Consider the following 17,650-nt stretch of genomic DNA (forward strand, 5'->3'; position numbering starts at 1 on the left):
AAGTGAATTGGAGGCAGAAGTCAAAGGCCTTGTGGTTGAGAGAGGATAAAAACACACACACACACACAACAACAACAAAAAAAAAAAATCATCGGGTGGCAAATTCACACCAAAGAAATGACTTGGTGGATTCTTTAGTTATCAATGGGTCTATAATTTCTGACTCTATAGAAATAAGGGAGCATATAGTGAAATAAGGGTCTGTATTCTGAAAAATTTAGTTGGCGACCAAAACTAGATGGCCTTTCATTTATATCCATTGATGAGAATAAGAGAGATTGGTTGGAAAGAGAGTTTGAGGAAAATGAGGTGTGAGGTAGTAAGGGATTTGAATGGTGACAAGGTTCTGGGTCCTGATGGTTTCTCTATGGCCCTTTTTCCAAAAGTACTGCGAGGTTTTGAAAGAGGACATTTTGGCAATTTTTAAGGAGCTTCATAGTCGACGAAAGCTTAAGATGAGTTTTAATGCAGCTTTTGTATCCCTTATTCTTAAAAAAGGTTGGTGTTGTGGACATTAAGGACTCCCGTCCTATTAGCTTAGTGGGTGGAGTATATAAAAGTATCTCCAAGGTCATGGCAAACATGCTAAAATCGGTTTTGGGAAAGATTATTTCCAATTCCCAGAATGCGTTCAACAGAGGTAGACAAATTTTAGATTTAGTTCTTATTACCAATTAATGTTTGGATAATTGAATTAGATCTGGGAAACCTAGAGTGTTGTGTAAATTGGACTTGGAGAAAGTGTATGATTATGTTAATTGGGAATTCTTGATATATTGAGAAAGATATACTTTAGCCCCTTAAACTATCACCACATATTCATTTACATCTCCAAACTTTAAAAGGTGACATTAGGGCCCATTGAACTACCATCTCATGTCAAATTAGACACTTTTTCATTTCCCAAAATACCCTCAAAATTATTAAAAAAATTAACATTTGAAAAAAAAATAATTATTAAAAAATTAAACAAAAAAGGGGAAAAACTGAAAATACCAAAAAGGGTGACCCCTTCATATTAGCCCCTCTTAATCTTTTTTTGAATGGTTTTTTTTAATTACTTTAAGGGTATTTGGGGAGAAAAACGCAAAAGTGTGTAATTTGACACGGAATGGTAGTTTAGGGGGCCCTAATGTCACATTTTGAAGTTTGAATGTGTAATAAAAATGTGGTGATGATTCAGGGGGTTAAAGTATATTTTCCCCTTATATATTTGTTGAAGTGATGTGGATTTTGGGAGAAATAGAGGGAGTGTATTGTGTATTGTATTTCTACAATGTGGTTTTCTATTCTTATTAATGGTTCTCCATCTAGATTCTTTAGTAATTCTCGTGGATTGAGACATAGGGATCCGTCATTGCCATTATTGTTTGTGGTTGTTATGGAGGCCCTGAGAGGACGATGACTGAGATTCATACCAAAAGTAGAAGATAAATAATTCATAAGATGATCAGAATAGTACAAAGGGTTAAATTATGCTAGACAATACAGTGGAAATCACCAAGACAAAAGCTATAGAAAAAGTATTTGTAGCATACATAAAATCTAGAATATAAGACACTACTTATACCTAAACTGATACTCGTATTCTAAAACATTCAGAGTAAAGAATTTTAGAAGCCAAACTATGTATATATAGAAGGAACCCATGTGAAGAAAGAGATTTGGGAGGGGCAGGCTACACTGTTATGTCGTATATGTATATGATACATATACCTGAAATTTTAATAAAGTTATAATTCATTAAGAAACAAAAAAAGCCTGTAGTGGTAGTCTTACTCATACACAAGCACACATATGTAGTCGAGATGAAACAAGAAAAAAATCACTACTCACAGGTCTGATGAAGGAGCTACTGGTCTAAATCCAGAAAATAAGTTCTCAGTTTCACGATCTTCCAGTACTTTAATTCTTTCAAACAGAACTCTTCTTGAGAGCCTCTTTTTCACTTTAACCTAAATAAAGCATCAATAATGAAAAAGAGATAAGGCAACTGTCAACTGACACTAAATCAAAAATTCATAATCATTATGAGATTTTCCCAAATGAATCATGGGAATAAATGAGTTCAGATAATTCTTCCTGTGTCAAATTACAGGAATAGAGCAAACAACTGATACATTAAGCTCAAAATCACAGAAATGATTACATGCTTCATCTGGAGAGCTAGCTTTTAACACGCTAACATAAAAATGTTTTCTTTCTATAGGACTGCGAAAAGACATGATTAAAATGCATAGAATAAAATGCCAAAGTTGCGTTACTGAATACTAGGAACTAATTATTAGTCAAATGCTTCACTAAGAGTAATAAAAATAAGAAAGCTGGAGCATAAAAAGTGAATACCTTTAAACAGGGAACTTATTATTAATAAACTAAAAAAAGAAATTAAGTGGGATTATGAATATTTATTCAGGAACAGATTCAATTCTTTCCACATATAAATTCAGGTTGATTTCAGTTGTTTCCTTTTCTATTTTTCTTTTTGCTCTTATTCTGCAGCATTTGTGCTACACTGGCATTTACTTGAGGTACATCCCACCTTTGACACCAATTAAAGGTTCATCTACTATTAGGACAGTACACGAAAGATACATCACATACCAAAGTAGGTGGTCCTCAATAATCAATATATGAAAATAAAGTTTTGGCTTTCTCGACTCAAATACATGAAGTCTCTGCCCATCTCAATCTGAAATGAATCATGAATCCAACCATCTTAATGAAGTTCAAAGGACTTAAAATCATCCATCTGGAAAACGACCCCTTTCCCTCGCTCTCTCTTGATGCAGGGTGATTACTCAGAGAAATAAAGCAAGAATTCAAGAGGAAGAAGAAGCAGAAATTAAGAAAGAAAAAAGGAAGAAAGCCGAAAGAGAGAGAAAATAGAGAAAACATAGCGGCGCACACTCAATTAATCAATATGCTTCATCATCAACTGTCTATTACAATAGAACATTATGCTTAAATAGGCTCATAGACAAAACCCTAACCCTAATGCTACTAACTTTGGGCCAAGGGTCAAGCCTATTATTAAATAACAAATAACTTAAGCTAATGTGACTGACTTTTGGGCTAAGCCCATTATTGAATTACAAATAATTTAAAACTTTGGGCCAAGCCCATAATTTAATACAAATAAAACTAATAATTTAAATAAAACTAAAGACTTAATTATTCTTGTCTCGTCCTACATCAGCTCTCCACCCAGGTCTCAAAGCTTCTTTTATCTAAAAAAGTCTTGCGTTTGACTATTGCGCGCCCCAACTTTTTTCAGTTTCAGTTCTTATATTCTATATCTCCATTTCCCTTTATGGATCTACATGTAGTTTCTAAGCATGCAAGTAAAGGGGGATTTTTGCTTAATATACATTGTTGGCAGCTTAAGCTTTTAAGAGAATAAATTTTCCAACAAGGTGACAGTGATTTGGAGTAATTCTTTATTTTGCGGCATTCTATATATCTTGGTGGGTCTGAGTTGGAGGGAGCAAAAGGGCAACCAGTTGTTGGTGCCGATTTGGAGAATGGCTCCATTGTGGTTGATGTGGTATCTATAGAAGGAACGGAATGCATGCGGTTTTGAAGATTGTGAAACTGATTCACTTAATTTGAAGAAGTTAGTGATACAAACCTTGTTTACGTGGAGAGTAACGCTACATTTTATATCTGATTGTTCTTTTCTGATTTTTTAAATTTGTGCTCTTCTTTCTCTTTGGATTAGGGGTATCATGTATACTTCCTGTATACTTTTGAATGCGCCCCTCTGCGCTTTTTTGAAATGTACTTTACTTATCAAAAAAAAAATGTATGTAGCTGACTGTATGAGTGTGTGTGTGTGTGAGAGAGAGAGAGAGAGAGAGAGATGGAGAGAAAGTGTGATTTGAGCATCATCTCATAATTACCTTAGGATGAAGAGTTTCAACATATAATGACTCACGAACCAAAGGGAAGATTGCATCCACAAAGTCCTGAAGCATCCCTTTAGCTCTATATATGAGAGCAAGCTTCAATTTCACCTTTTCATTTAGCCACCATGGTTTAGATTTTTCAGGCAGTGGTAGATCAATAGAGTCTATAAATATGACCCACAAGCCCACATAAGAAAAGTTAATAAAGTATTGTTGCAAACTAACAAAATTTGTAAGGAATAGAACAGTTCAAAACTAAAATACCTAAATCTTTTGGAGGAGTTAGCAATGAAATTGCTTCATCTTCCTTAGCTTCTTCTAGAAGAAGGGAAGCGAGAGTTAATCGAGCATCAACATTATCCTCAAGCATTTGTAGCGCTGAATTGGAAAAATTAGTCAGTTGTAAAACTAAGTATTACTGTTGATAAAACAATTCAAAGGAGAAAAAGTGAATTATTATATAGGAGACTGGCTCATTGACCATCTCTGCAGAAGAGAGAGAGAGAGAGAGAGAAAGTGAATTATTATATAGGAGACTGGCTCATTGACCATCTCTGCAGAAGGGAGAGAGGGAGAGAGAGAGAATGCTGAATTGGAAAAATTAGTCAGTTGTAAAATTAAGTATAACTGTTGATAAAATAATTCAGAGAAAAAGTGAATCATTATATAGGAGACTGGCTCATTGACCATCTCTGCATAAGGGAGAGAGAGAGAGAGAGAGAGAGAGTATCAATAACATAATGTCAAATTTCTCTAATAAACCACACATAAAACTCCACCATCAAGGAAGACAACTTCTCAACATTCTTGCAATAATAGGATTACCATATTTAATGACATAAATCCATCTAAGCTTTCTAATGGAGCAAACAGAAAACCTAAATAGTCATTTTTCCAATGTAGCCACACTAGTGATCACTGTATGCTAGAAAATTAATTTCTGCACTGTACCATAGGCACCAATTGGATCGTTAAGAATATCCTTTTTTTACCTTCTTTTTTTCCTTCTGCCAATCCACCTAGGAATAACATCATATGGAGGATACTTGGATGTCCTGTAGTTTTTTTATTTTTTATAAATAATGTATATTCATTCAAAGCACAAAGAGGCATAACCCAAGTACATAGGAGGTATACAAGATAACCCATAATCTATAGAGAAAGGAAAACATAAATTTAAAAATTCAGAAAAAGTAGGAACCAACAGTATTCCACATCACTCTCCACGTATATATGGTTTGTAGCACCAACTTATTCAAATTGAGCAAGCCATTCTCACAATCGTCAAAGTTACATGCATTCCGCTCCCTCTATAGACAACACATCAAACATAGTAGAGCCATCCTCCATAAGTGCAACGCCACACAGTTGCCCATTTGCCTCCTCCAACTTCTCAACAACTCGCTCATCCTTCAAGGATGTCCCATAGTAACTGATTTTCTATTCTTGTAAATGGAACCCCGTCGGGTTTTTTTAGTAGTTCTCGTGGTTTGCGACAAGAAGATTTTCTTTCCCCTTTGTTGTTTGTGGTGGTTATGGAGGCCTTTGAGTCGGATGCTGGCTGCCGCATTGGATCAAGGTAATTTGACAAGGTTTTCAGTGGGTTCCAGGGATTCCGAGGCCTTAGTTGTGAATCACCTTCTGTTTCCTGATGACACATTGATCTTTTGTGGTGCTCAAGAAGAACAAATTCGACATCTGAGATGTATCTTCTTATGCTTTGAGGCAGCTTCTGGTTTGAGAATTAACTAAGAAAATCAAAATTGTTCCAATTGGTGAAGTAGAGGATGTTGAAGGGTTGGCTAATCTTCTTGAATGTCGGGTTGCATCTTTGCCTATGACTTACCTGGGTTTGCCTTTGGGTGCCTCTTACAAGTCCACTTCTCTTTGGAATGGTGTTATTAAAAAAATGGAAAGGAGGTTGGCGGGATGGAAGCGAATGTATTTGTCGAAGGGTGCCCGGTTGACTCTTATTAATAGTGCGCTCTCCAATATTCCTACATATTACTTATCATTGTTTCCTATTCCACTGAGGGTGGCTAATCGTCTTGATAAAATTCAAAAGGATTTTCTTTGGGGTGGCATTGGTGATGAGGCCAAATTTCATCTAGTAAATTGGAACAAGATTTGTACTCCTTTGCATGCAGGTGGGTTGGGAGCTCACAATTTCATCCAGTTCAATCGAGCACTCTTGGGTAAGATGTTGTGGAGATATGGTAGGGAGAGAGAGGCTTTATGGCAATTGGTGATTGATGCCAAATTTGAGAGTCTAAAGGGTGGGTGGTGCTCGAAAGAGGTGTCGGGTTCTTTTGGAGTGGGTGTATGGAAACATATTAGGAGGGGGCAGGAGGAGTTTCGCAATTTTGTTCGTTTTGAAGTGGGGAATGGATCAAATATTAGTTTTTGGCATGATTGGTGGTGTGGGGATAGATCATTGAAGCAATGCTTTCCAGCTCTTTTTAGTATAGTGAGGAACAAAGATGCGATGGTGGGGGATAATTTGACTGTTTATAATGGTGTAATTCAGTGGAATGTTCTTTTTACGCGACAAATCTAAGATTGGGAGATGGATATGGTCCTTTCTTTCTTCGATCGACTATACTCCATTTCGGCTCGACATGGAAAGGGTGACAGGTTAGTGTGGAATCCCTCTAAAAAAGGTTTATTTGAGGTGAGATCCTTCTATGAAGAGCTTATTAGGAAAGATGGCCCACATTTTCCTTCTTTTCCCTGGAAGAATATATGGCATGTTAAGGCTCCAACAAGGGTGGCTTTCTTCGTTTGGTCAGCTGCTTTGGGCAAAATATTGACGCATGATAACTTGTGTAAAAGGAATGTTATAGTGATTGAGTTGTGTTGTTTGTGTAAGAAGAGTGGGGAGTCTATTGATCATTTGTTACTTCACTGCGAAATCGCTTGGGATCTTTGAAGCTACATTCTTATTTTATTTGGGGTACAGTGGGTTATGCCACGAACGGTATTGGAGTTGTTGAATAGTTTTTTTTGGGGGGGGATGGGGGGGCGATTGGGTGTGGTCGTGCTAAAGAAGCTTAGCAGTTAGCTCCTTTGTGCTTATTGTGGTGTATTTGGAGGCTCTATGGAGATGTAGAGACATCTATGGTAAAGCTACGGAAGCGGTTACTCAATACGTTATATATTTGGATAGCGTCCCAGCATAGCTTGAGTGTCTTTACTTATGTAGACTTTTTAAAATTATTCTATGTTCATCCCTTTTAGGGGTTCTCTTGTATACTTCCCATGTATAAGGGTTGCGCCCCTCTACGCTATTTTTATAAATTGCAATTACTTATCAAAAAAAAAAAATTATAAGAATCAAACAAAGCTATAAGTACTTCATCTAGAATGGCAAAGCAAAATCCCCATCCCAAATTATTATCATCATACATGAAGATAACTAATACAAGATTTCTAGGAAAGGTAAATTGTTTCGAACATTTCCTGTGGTTAGACCTATTTCTTTTAACACCCCCTTAGTTTTCAAATGTGTTATGGACACCCCCTGTGCTACTTGTAATTCTTATTAGACCCCCTCTGTTTCTTAGAATTTTTATTTTTTTTTAATAAATAATAATTTTAGGGGTATTACATTTTTCCCCATGAACTACCACCCATTGTCAATATACATCCATGAATTGACAACCTCACCACCCGACTGCATCGAGCTACCATTTACTTACCAAAACCTTCATTCGATCAGTTAATTTCGTTAATTCAGACAATCAACCCATCACGTGCGCTTCACATGGCGTTTTACCATTTCTTCTCCCACTTTTGCCCTCAGTTCGATTGTTAAATGCAGCTCAAAAGAATTATTGTTTGAACAACACATGTGCCGTGCATGGATGTCTAAGAAAGAGGAAAAAAAATAAAAAGCATCATTAAAAGGGTGTCTTCATGCTCTTTCAACATTCAGACTGCATACCATGTAAAGGAAGCGGCTTTTATCTTAGACAAAAATGTTGTGTTCACTAAAAAGCAAAATAACATCTGCGGAGCCCATGTGCCAATGTGGAGTACCTGCATGTTTGAAGACTTCCTTTACTGAGAAAAATTTTGGACGGTTGTTTTACGGTTGTGTTAATTATAATGCAAGAATTTCTTCATTTTTGAATAATTGTCTTGAAATTTCTCTCCTTTTTTTCTTCTCTTCTTATTGGGTAACTTCTTTTTTTTTCTTTTCGTTCAATTACTTTTAAGTTGTAGATAATGGGTAACTTTTTTTATGAAATGAACTTTTAAATCTTAGATCCAAACTATACTGGGTCAACTTTTTTTTTTCCTTGAACTTGTACATTGTAGATGTGAATCATAATGGTAATTAGGGTTAAGTTTTAGACTGACTTATATATTGTAGATCCGGAGCATAATGGATAAATTCAATTTTCAACATTTATTTTCAGATGATAATCACTAACCTCTGTTTATATGTACTCTAATTTGAATAGGTTGGTCGGTCGTGTGGATTCTTCCAATGGAAAGATACTGACATATGTGACCATGTTAAACAAGTGTCAGGTTGTTTTGCAACGCAGGGATGCGAAGTTGAATAAAGAGGTTACAGAATTGAAGGCTAAAGTTAGAGATTGAAGCAAGTCGATATGAGATGCAAGTGAAAGCGTTGAAGACACAATCAACTGTTGTCATTTTCCTGGATCTTTTTTGTTGTCTTTGTAGCTGTGTTTTGGGCCAACTATAATGGTGCATGTAATGGACATTTAACCTACAAACGGCTATCATGAAAATGTGTTTTATGTTCTTAAATTTGTAATGACTAATTATTTAAAGACGACTATATTAGCTTAATGTGAATGTTGATGTCGTGTTGGGTTAATCACCAGTGTTATAATATCATAACCTTTCATTATATGAAATTAAAAAATGTTTATGTATAAGATGTCAAAGTTTCAGCCTCTATGTGAGCAATCAACTGAGGACTAGATATACATAATCACACCATTCAAATAATTTGTTAACACGCATACAAGTGTCTCAAAGACTTGATATTTAGGTAGAAGAATAAATACAGGAGACAACTTGGAATACTAAACAGACTTGTCATAAACAAAACACCACAACTACAACCAACCAACATAAACATTCGCATTAATATAAGTTTATGGACATCTGATAGGGGGCCCAACATTCACAGCAATTCCCAAAAAGTTAACCAGAAAGTTCTAACAATTCCCAAAATGTTTACAACCAACAGATTGAGCAGATGTCCAACAACCCAAACAAAAAGTTCATTCATAAGAAAATGTGGATCAAGTGGATAACATTCCTCCCAACAAGTTTATGTCCTAGAAAGCATTCAGCCATTATGATGATATCATCATCAGATGTTATAAGCACCAACCCATCATCCAATTTTTCATCAGGTTGGCTATAGTAAATCAGGTCGCCTGGTTAGTATCCAAATTTCTTAACTATGGTTTCGACTTCAAAAAATGATAGACAGTCTAGATCATATGGCTCATCATACAACCCTATGCCCTACCAACATATGTGCACTTGTACTGCCTATCAAACCTACCCCAAAAAGGAACCTTAAAAATGACATCGTCACTTCCCATCGTGTAAGTGTATTGCTGGACCCTACACATAAAATAGGGATATTGTGCATGAGTTTATTCAGCTTTACATTCATTTTCAATTAATAGGGATGTACCAAACATCTCTGATAGTATGCTTCGAGAAACCAAATGCGTAGACAATAGAAAAAAAAAAAAAACAATGCACCATCATTGGGGACCACTTCAGATAAAGAAATAGACAAAGAAAGAAAATACAAATAAAGACAAGACAATAAAGAAATATGACAATAATTTGTGGACCACCAACAAACGAGAAAACAAAGATCATGTGAGACCACTTCAAATAAAAAAACCAACCAACAAACAAACAAATCACAAGTTTGTACATATCAAGATGGTACTTCATCGCAAAAAAGAACTAAAGGTAACACAGCTCTGTAACAGAAGTTGGAGTATATTTCATTAATCAATGAATTGTTGCTTTCACTCCAACAAGAAAATTTTGTTTTTTTATTATTAAAATCACAAAATTAAATGATACTTACAATGGCACGGATCTTGGGCGTGAGGGATAATACTACAACTGCGAGACCTTCAAATTATTGTGCAAGTATCGTCCTTCAAGCGTGAGTTGGTAGCAGAGCCGATCTAGGGTTTCGTCTTCTAGAAGATGAAAAGTGCAAGATTAACTTTAACTTTTGGGTTAATGATTGCATTTACTAAGGGACTCACATGAGCTTATTCACTTTTGTCGGGGTAGTTCAGTCTTTCAATAGGAGAGACAAGGGTCAATTTAGGTACTTTGTTGCTTAGATAAGGGTATAAGCGCCATTCAATTGTTGAAGATATTTTAAAATGTTGGAACTCGTAACTGAAGGGTATAAGCGTCGTTTAACAATCGAACTGAGGACAAAAGTGGAGAAAAAAAAATGGTAAAACGCCATGTGAAGCGCACGTGATGGGTTAACCGTCTGAATTAACGATTTTTTTTTTTGATAAGTAATAAAGGTTTTATTAAAAAAAGCGTAAGACGTTTCTAAGTACACATGAAGTATACACAGAAATAACTAAAGCAGCCTACAACAAGAAAGAAAAGTAGAAAACCCACCAACCCTCAAAAACTTAAACCCTCAAACCCAAAACCTTCGGGAGATTCCAACCCTACACCATGTGCGCATTGCCTTTCCTAAGCCAGGAGGACGCGCTAGAATCACTGTAGTTAATGGAGCTTACCAGATTCAAAACTTCTCTCCTACCTTTGGTCTTTGGGCGCGTTGTCTTAACTTCCCGACGGAAGTCCTTTTCAATGGCACTGATGAAATGAAGGTTTTGGTAAGTAAATGGTAGTTCAATGAGGTCAGGTGGTGAGGTTGTCAATTCATGGGGGTATATTGACAATGAGTGGTTGTTCATGAGAAAAAATTGTAATTACCCCATAACTTTATTAAAAGACGTAAATTCCTCAAACACGGAGTATACAAGAGAACCAAAACTCTAACTGCAACTACAATCTAGAAAACAAATCAGATATACTAAATTCCCTGATGGAAAGTTAGGAACACGAACAATAGCTCAATCCAGAAGAGATCTCAAAAAGGAGGATTTAAGAAGAAGCACATTGGTCTCGCTATCCTCAAAGAGCCGACGACTCCTTTATCTCTAAATGCTCCACATTAAAAGGGTGGGAATAACTTTCTAGATAGCTTCTCTAGGATGTCCTCACCCAAGAAATTTCTAACAATAGAGAAGCTGAAGAATGTTACAAAGCATGGCCCAAGAGACTCCAAAACTATTGAGAACTAAGTGCCAGATGTCAGCAGCATACTCACAATGAACGAAAAGATGATTAATAGTTTCCTCATCTTTCTCACAGAGGCAACACCGGTTAATCAGCTGAAACTCCCGCCTTCTAAGATTTTTCACCGTGAGGATTCTACCCAAAGCCGTTGCCCATAAGAAGAAAACAATGCGAGGAGGGGCCTTCACCTTCCAACTCTGTTTATTAGAATATTAATGAATTTTCTATCAACTTAAGCTTTTGATCCATAGACCCACCCCATACGCCTTGCCGAGGTTCAATCAAGCTCTCTTAGGTAAATAGCTCTAGCGCTATAGACTTGAGAGAGATGCTTGGTGGAGAATGGTGAACTTTAAATATGGAAGTTCTTGGGGAGGGTGGGATTCTAGTGAGCCTATTGGAGTGTATGGTGTGTGTCTTAGAAGAATATTAGGAGGGGTTGGGGGAAGTTTTGTAGTCACACCAAATGTGAGGTAGGAGATGGCTCCAAGGTTAGATTCTGGTATGATCTTTGGTGTGGGGGCCATAGATGCATTTCAGTTTTATTTGGTATTGCTTGCGGAAAGGATGCTCATGTTGTGGCTCATGTGGGATATTCGGGAGGTGTCATTCAGTGAAACATGAGCTTTGTTAGAACGGCTTAGGATTGGGAGGTGGATGCCTTTGCCTCATTCTTCATGATGTTGTATTTAGCTAGAATGAGACGGGAAGGGGAAGACAAGTTGTAATGGGTCCTTTCCAAAAGAGAGTTGTTTGGTATTAATTCCTTCTACAATGTCATGGGTTGTCATGATGGTTTCTGTTTCCCTTGGAAGAGTGCTTGGTGAACTAAGGTTCTGTTGAGGGTGGCCTTTTTTGTATGGTCAACGGCCTTAGGAAAGATTCTTACCATGGACAATCTCTAGAAGCGAAGCGTCATTGTGGTTGATAGATGTTGTATGTGCAAAAGGAATGGGGAGTCTGTGGCCCATCTTCTTCTTCATTGTGAAGTTGCTTGTGCCATTTGGAATGTTATTCTCAGTCAATTTGGATTGTCTTGGGGTTATGCCTAGACGAGTAGTCGATTTGTATGCTTGTTGGTGGACTGTTGGCAACACTCATAGTGCGACTATGGAAGATGCTACCTTCGTGCCTTTTGTGGTGTCTATGAAGGGAAAAGAATAATAGAAGTTTTAAGGACCGTGAGAGGAGGACTTTGGAGAAAATTAAGTCTTTATTTTTCAACACTTTGTATTTTTTGACAGTTGCTTATATTTCTCTTTTGGTGATTAGTTATCATGATTTTCTTATTCTTTTTACCCCTGCTAGTTAGGTGGCTTCTCTTATACTTCCTGTGTACATGGGGCGCTTTATCTCTATTACTTATCAAAAAAGAAATAGCTGGTAATTTGACATGAAAACATAGCAATGATATTGAGTTTGAACGTTGACTTTATTACTTATCTCCCATTTCAATTAAATTTTTTACGTGTTGAGTTTCACTTGTCAAGGGAGAGTTTGAGTCTAGACGTGAGGAAAAGTGTTAATATTAGTTAAATAATTAAATTCATATTTTCCTATCAGCTTAAGCTTTTGAGATAACTAGTGATTTAACATGTTAAGCTTTGCTTCCATAATTCCATGTGTCTAACGAGAAACACATTTTGTGAGTCTCACTATCTCATATATCCTTTCAAAAAAAAAAAAAAAAAAAGCAATAATAATAAGTAAAATAACAAGTAACAAAAAATAAATAATAAATAATACTAATAAAATGTAGCTCAAAAGAACCCAGCAGCACCGACCCTTCAACCTCACTTAACCATCAAGCAAGGCATCTGTACCACCATCCTCACTCCAATCCTTTCCTACTCTCCCAATGCATGTAAGCTTCTTTGAGATAGCTTCCCTTTTTATTCTATAAAATGTTATGTGGATCTTGAAAAAATTTACATTTTTTTTATATCTTATATATATATATTTACCTTTCTCCCTAAATGAGATTATCTTGACAATGGATGATCGCTTCCACAATCGATGGTGCCATTGGGATGCTGCTAGTGGTGCCAATGGGGCCCAATTCACACCATGTCATAGAATCAAGAAGTCAAGATCGTCGACCTAGATCACTTAATCAATTGCTAAAGCTATCAATTTATGTTTTTTTTGTCACCAAAAGGAGTCTTAATATTTTCGATTTCCAGTTGATAGGGTATATCTTTGGTAGCCATGCTTAATCATGACTATTTCAAACAAAGAGAAACATTATAACAGCTTGTCAGAATATCCCTCTTCCACACACAATTTACAGTATGTGCTCCAAATGATTCAAGTTCAAAAAGTAATTTACTTGAATCTATTTCAATGCTCCTAATAAATTTTTTAAGGTTGATATAGACATAAATCTAGGTCAAAGCTGTGTCAACTCTCTTTTTTCTTCCATTACCACTAGTTAGAGCATCCCCATCAAGCTCTTTATTTTGAAAGTTTCCCCAAATTTTAGAGAAAAACCAAAATTTGCTCCATGCAGCAAGCTCTCTACTCTTTCCTCAAAATAGGCTATGTCAAAAACCTTCTCCAAATTTGGCTCACAAATTTTTATTTATTTTTTTTTTTTTCTGATAAGTAAGAGAAATATAATTAAAAAGCACAAAGCGCAATCAAGTACACAGGAAGTATACAAGAAAGGCATCAAGAGGAAGAAGAAAACAAAACAAGGAAATCATTAAAACTAAACACTAAAGGTGCAAGGAACGCAGCCGACCAAGAGTACAAAGAATGAAAGAAAAATGAAATGAGTTCCTCAATAGTTCTTTCTTTGTCCTTGAACTGTCTATCATTGCATTCCCTCCACAAGCACCACAAAAGGCAACCAGGGACCATCTTCCACACGATCGCATTCCGAAAGCGACCACCCGTCCACCAGCAAGCGAATAAATCTACCACTCGAAGAGGCATAACCCAATACAAACTGAAGCGACTAAAGATGGCGTTCCATAGAGCGCATGCAACCTCGCAATGGAGAAGAAGGTGATCCACCGACTCCCCATTCAATTTGCACATGCAACATTTATCAATCACAATGACACGCTTCTTTTTGAGATTGTCCAAGGTGAAGATCTTCCCTTGCGCTGCCATCCAAGCAAAGAAAGCTACTTTCAAAGGAACCTTGGTCCGCCAAATACTTTTCCAGGGAAAATGAATAGCCTATTTGCAAGCAAGAGCCTTATAGAAAGATCTAACATCAAATTTTCCTTTGTGGGAAGGAGACCACCAGAGCTGGTCTTCCCCATCACAATCCACTCTGGTAGAGTACAACAAAGAGAAAAAGGAGGCCAAAACATCCACCTCCCAATCGTGTGCCGCTCGAAAGAAGCTAACATCCCATTGATAAGACCCATTCACCACAACCAAATGGTCTGCAACATGAGCATCCTTGTCACGCGCTATATCATACAAAACTGGGAAAGCTTCCTTAAGGGGCACCTCACCACACCACACATCGTCCCAAAAGCGAATCCTAGATTCATTTCTCAGAAAAAGTCAAGTATGGCTGCAAAGCAAACTCCACCCCTTCCTAATATTCTTCCAAAGCCCCACTCCGTGTGACCCAGGGGGATTTAAAGAACACCAACCAGCCCAAGTAGAACTGTACTTTGCATCCACAACAAATTTCCACCAAGCTCCTCTCTCATGGGCATAACGCCATAGCCACTTCCCTAAAAGAACCTTGTTGAAAATCCTTAGATTCCGGATGCCCAAACCGCCATTTGAAATAGGAGAACAAACCTTGGACCAATTAACTAGATGAAATTTAAATTCTTCACCTATGCCACCCCACAAGAAATCTCGATGCAACTTCTCTATGCGACTAGAAACACTAGAGGGAATAGGGAACAGAGAAAGAAAGTACGTAGGAAGATTAGAGAGAGTGCTTTTTACAAGGGTAACTCTACCACCCTTCGACAGATACAACCGCTTCCAGCTAGCCAGCCGCCTCTCAATCTTACCAACTACCTCATCCTAGCTGGACGGCCCCCAACGGAAGTCCAAGGTACTTTAAAGAAAGAGAAGAAACTCCACAGCCCAAGATGCCAACCAAATCATCCACATTATCCACATGACCCACAGGAACCAATACTGACTTATCCAAATTAATCTTCAAACCTGAAACAGCTTCAAAGGACAGTAATAACATACGAAGATAGAAGAGATGATCAGGATTAGCCCCGCAAAACACTAAAGTATCGTCTGCGAATAACAGATGAGAAATGTTAATCTCTCCATTGCTGCTAGAGCCCATAGAGAAGCCAGAGAGGAAGCACCTTTCAACAGCAATAGAGAACAACTTACTAAGGGCCTCCATGAGCTATTCAATTTTTATCATTTTTTAGAATTCCTCTCTCCTCTTACTTCACTTTTCACTTTTCCTCTCTCCTCATTTGTTAAGAGTAGTTGCTTAAAACCAATTAAAAAATTAATATACGGTTAAAATAGAGAAATATTTAGAGAGTTTGGTATAGGAAGTTTGTTAAAAGTAATAATTAAAATAACAAAAGAATATTTTTTAGCTAAAATTTGGTTAAAGTTTGGAGAGCTTGTTGGGGATGCTCTTAAACTTCAACTACATAAAAAGTTGAATGAACGCTAGACTTAAGCTCAATGAACAGAACTTACTATTAGGCATTATACAAAGCAATTTAACATGACTCTCCCCCGCTTGTCGTCATTCACTATCCATCTTCGGAGGACCACGAATGTTGGGATGAGGTTGGGGATGACAGAGATTTCTCCCCTGCCACATGTTTGGATTGGGGTTGGATGGATTCGATGAGGGAGCCGTGTGAAGGCGATGTCACCTTGGAGGATACCCCCTGGACGGTAAAGGGCAGAAGGGAGCTTCTTAATTTAGAATGCTCCATCAACTACGATGCTAAGGTTGCATCCGCTAGACGGGGGAGAGGCAAGTCTCATGTTTTCTAGCGTTGAGTGCCTTGGGGGGTTTTTGAGAATTGTTGTTTAGTGGATTTTGGGCTTGAGGGCGTGTAGGGTTTCAGGTTTAAGGGCTTGGGTTTCCTGCTCGTTTGGAGCCTCTTGTGTGTACTGTCTGTGTACTTAGGGTTACCTTACACTTTTCAATAAATTATTACTTATCAAAAAAAAAAATATTCTCCATTTTCTCTTCCCTCTCTTATGTTCCTTTCCTAACTTTAAGTTCAATGAACATAAGTTATTAGGCATAGTATAGAAAGAAAATTAACATGACACTCTTCTTTATTGTTTATTCCATTATTTTTGTTTTTTCATCACTCATCAATTGCTATCACAATCCCTCTCATATCTTTTTTCTCTTCCCTCTTCTTTTTCTCACCTCTTTTATCACAATTAAAGACTTGGAAGACTACTCTCATCGATTTTTTATTTCTCTTTTCATGTTATTCAATCAAAATTTAGCAATTGAAACACACACACACACACACATATATAATCCAACCCTGCAACTTATTAGATCAAAACCCATTAGGTGTCACAGTCATCACTCACTTTGGAGACACATCGATGCCCCTTCAAAAGTACCAATTAAAACATTCTACGAATGAAAATTGATTCCCTCCCAACTATTAATAAAATTCACCTTACCTTTGTACAAGAAGAGAATTGCTTGCACTCTTTCTTTCAAGAATGAGTAACACTGAGCAATTTTCAGATATAAAAGCCCCTGCATGAAACAAATGCAACATAAACATATTGGCAGCTGATAATAAGTAGATTTTTGAAATAAATATACAATATAACCTCACAAGAAACTGATTGAAGTACTGAGACAACCAATACCAGTGTAAGTACATTAGTTCGTAAGCCAAAAGTTTTACAAGCCATAAATCTTCCTTAATATATACAAATTTGTTCAAAAAGAGGCTCAAAGGGGAAGCAGAATACAAGCTCTTTGTTGCAGTCACAACCCAATGCCTTCAAGATACATCCTCTCCTTCAATTAGCACACCATCTGCACTACCAAGTGCTAAACAACCTTAAAACAGTATCTAGCACCACCAATGAACTCCAAAGTCTAAGCCAATGCCTTCAAGACACATCCTCTCCTTCCATACGCACCACATCAAACAAAACTCGACAGTGGATCCGCCACTCCAAGTGCTAAAAAAACTTTAAACAGTATCTAGCACCGCCAGTGAACTTCAAGTTCTAAACAATCTACATGCTCGGATGCAGAGTTCCCTAGTTACTGACCAATGAAAATACACAAATAGCCCAGAACCTTTACACATATAGAACCAATTCGTAATAAAGCCTATTTCCCTTTAGAAAGTTACCCAATCAAAACAATTTGTCAAAGAGTAGTTGTATGCAAAAACTGCACCACTGAAAATAGGCACATAGCATGCAAGAAG

General features: G+C 37.1%; 1 protein-coding gene across 1 annotated transcript in view; it reads right to left on the minus strand.

Annotated features, from left to right (window-relative positions):
* Nucleotides 1–17,650, minus strand: part of LOC133859116 (uncharacterized) — a 68,721-nt gene that overhangs the window by 9,932 nt on the left and 41,139 nt on the right. Inside the window, exons 9-12 of the mRNA XM_062294431.1 lie at nucleotides 16,881–16,959; nucleotides 4,173–4,286; nucleotides 3,903–4,072; nucleotides 1,837–1,955 (exon numbers count right to left, since the gene is read on the minus strand). Coding sequence (XP_062150415.1) covers nucleotides 1,837–1,955; nucleotides 3,903–4,072; nucleotides 4,173–4,286; nucleotides 16,881–16,959 — 482 coding nt within the window. The remainder of the gene's footprint in view (nucleotides 1–1,836; nucleotides 1,956–3,902; nucleotides 4,073–4,172; nucleotides 4,287–16,880; nucleotides 16,960–17,650) is intronic.

The sequence above is a fragment of the Alnus glutinosa genome, chromosome 2, assembly GCF_958979055.1.
Source record: "Alnus glutinosa chromosome 2, dhAlnGlut1.1, whole genome shotgun sequence".
Classification (NCBI taxonomy): Eukaryota; Viridiplantae; Streptophyta; class Magnoliopsida; order Fagales; family Betulaceae; genus Alnus; species Alnus glutinosa.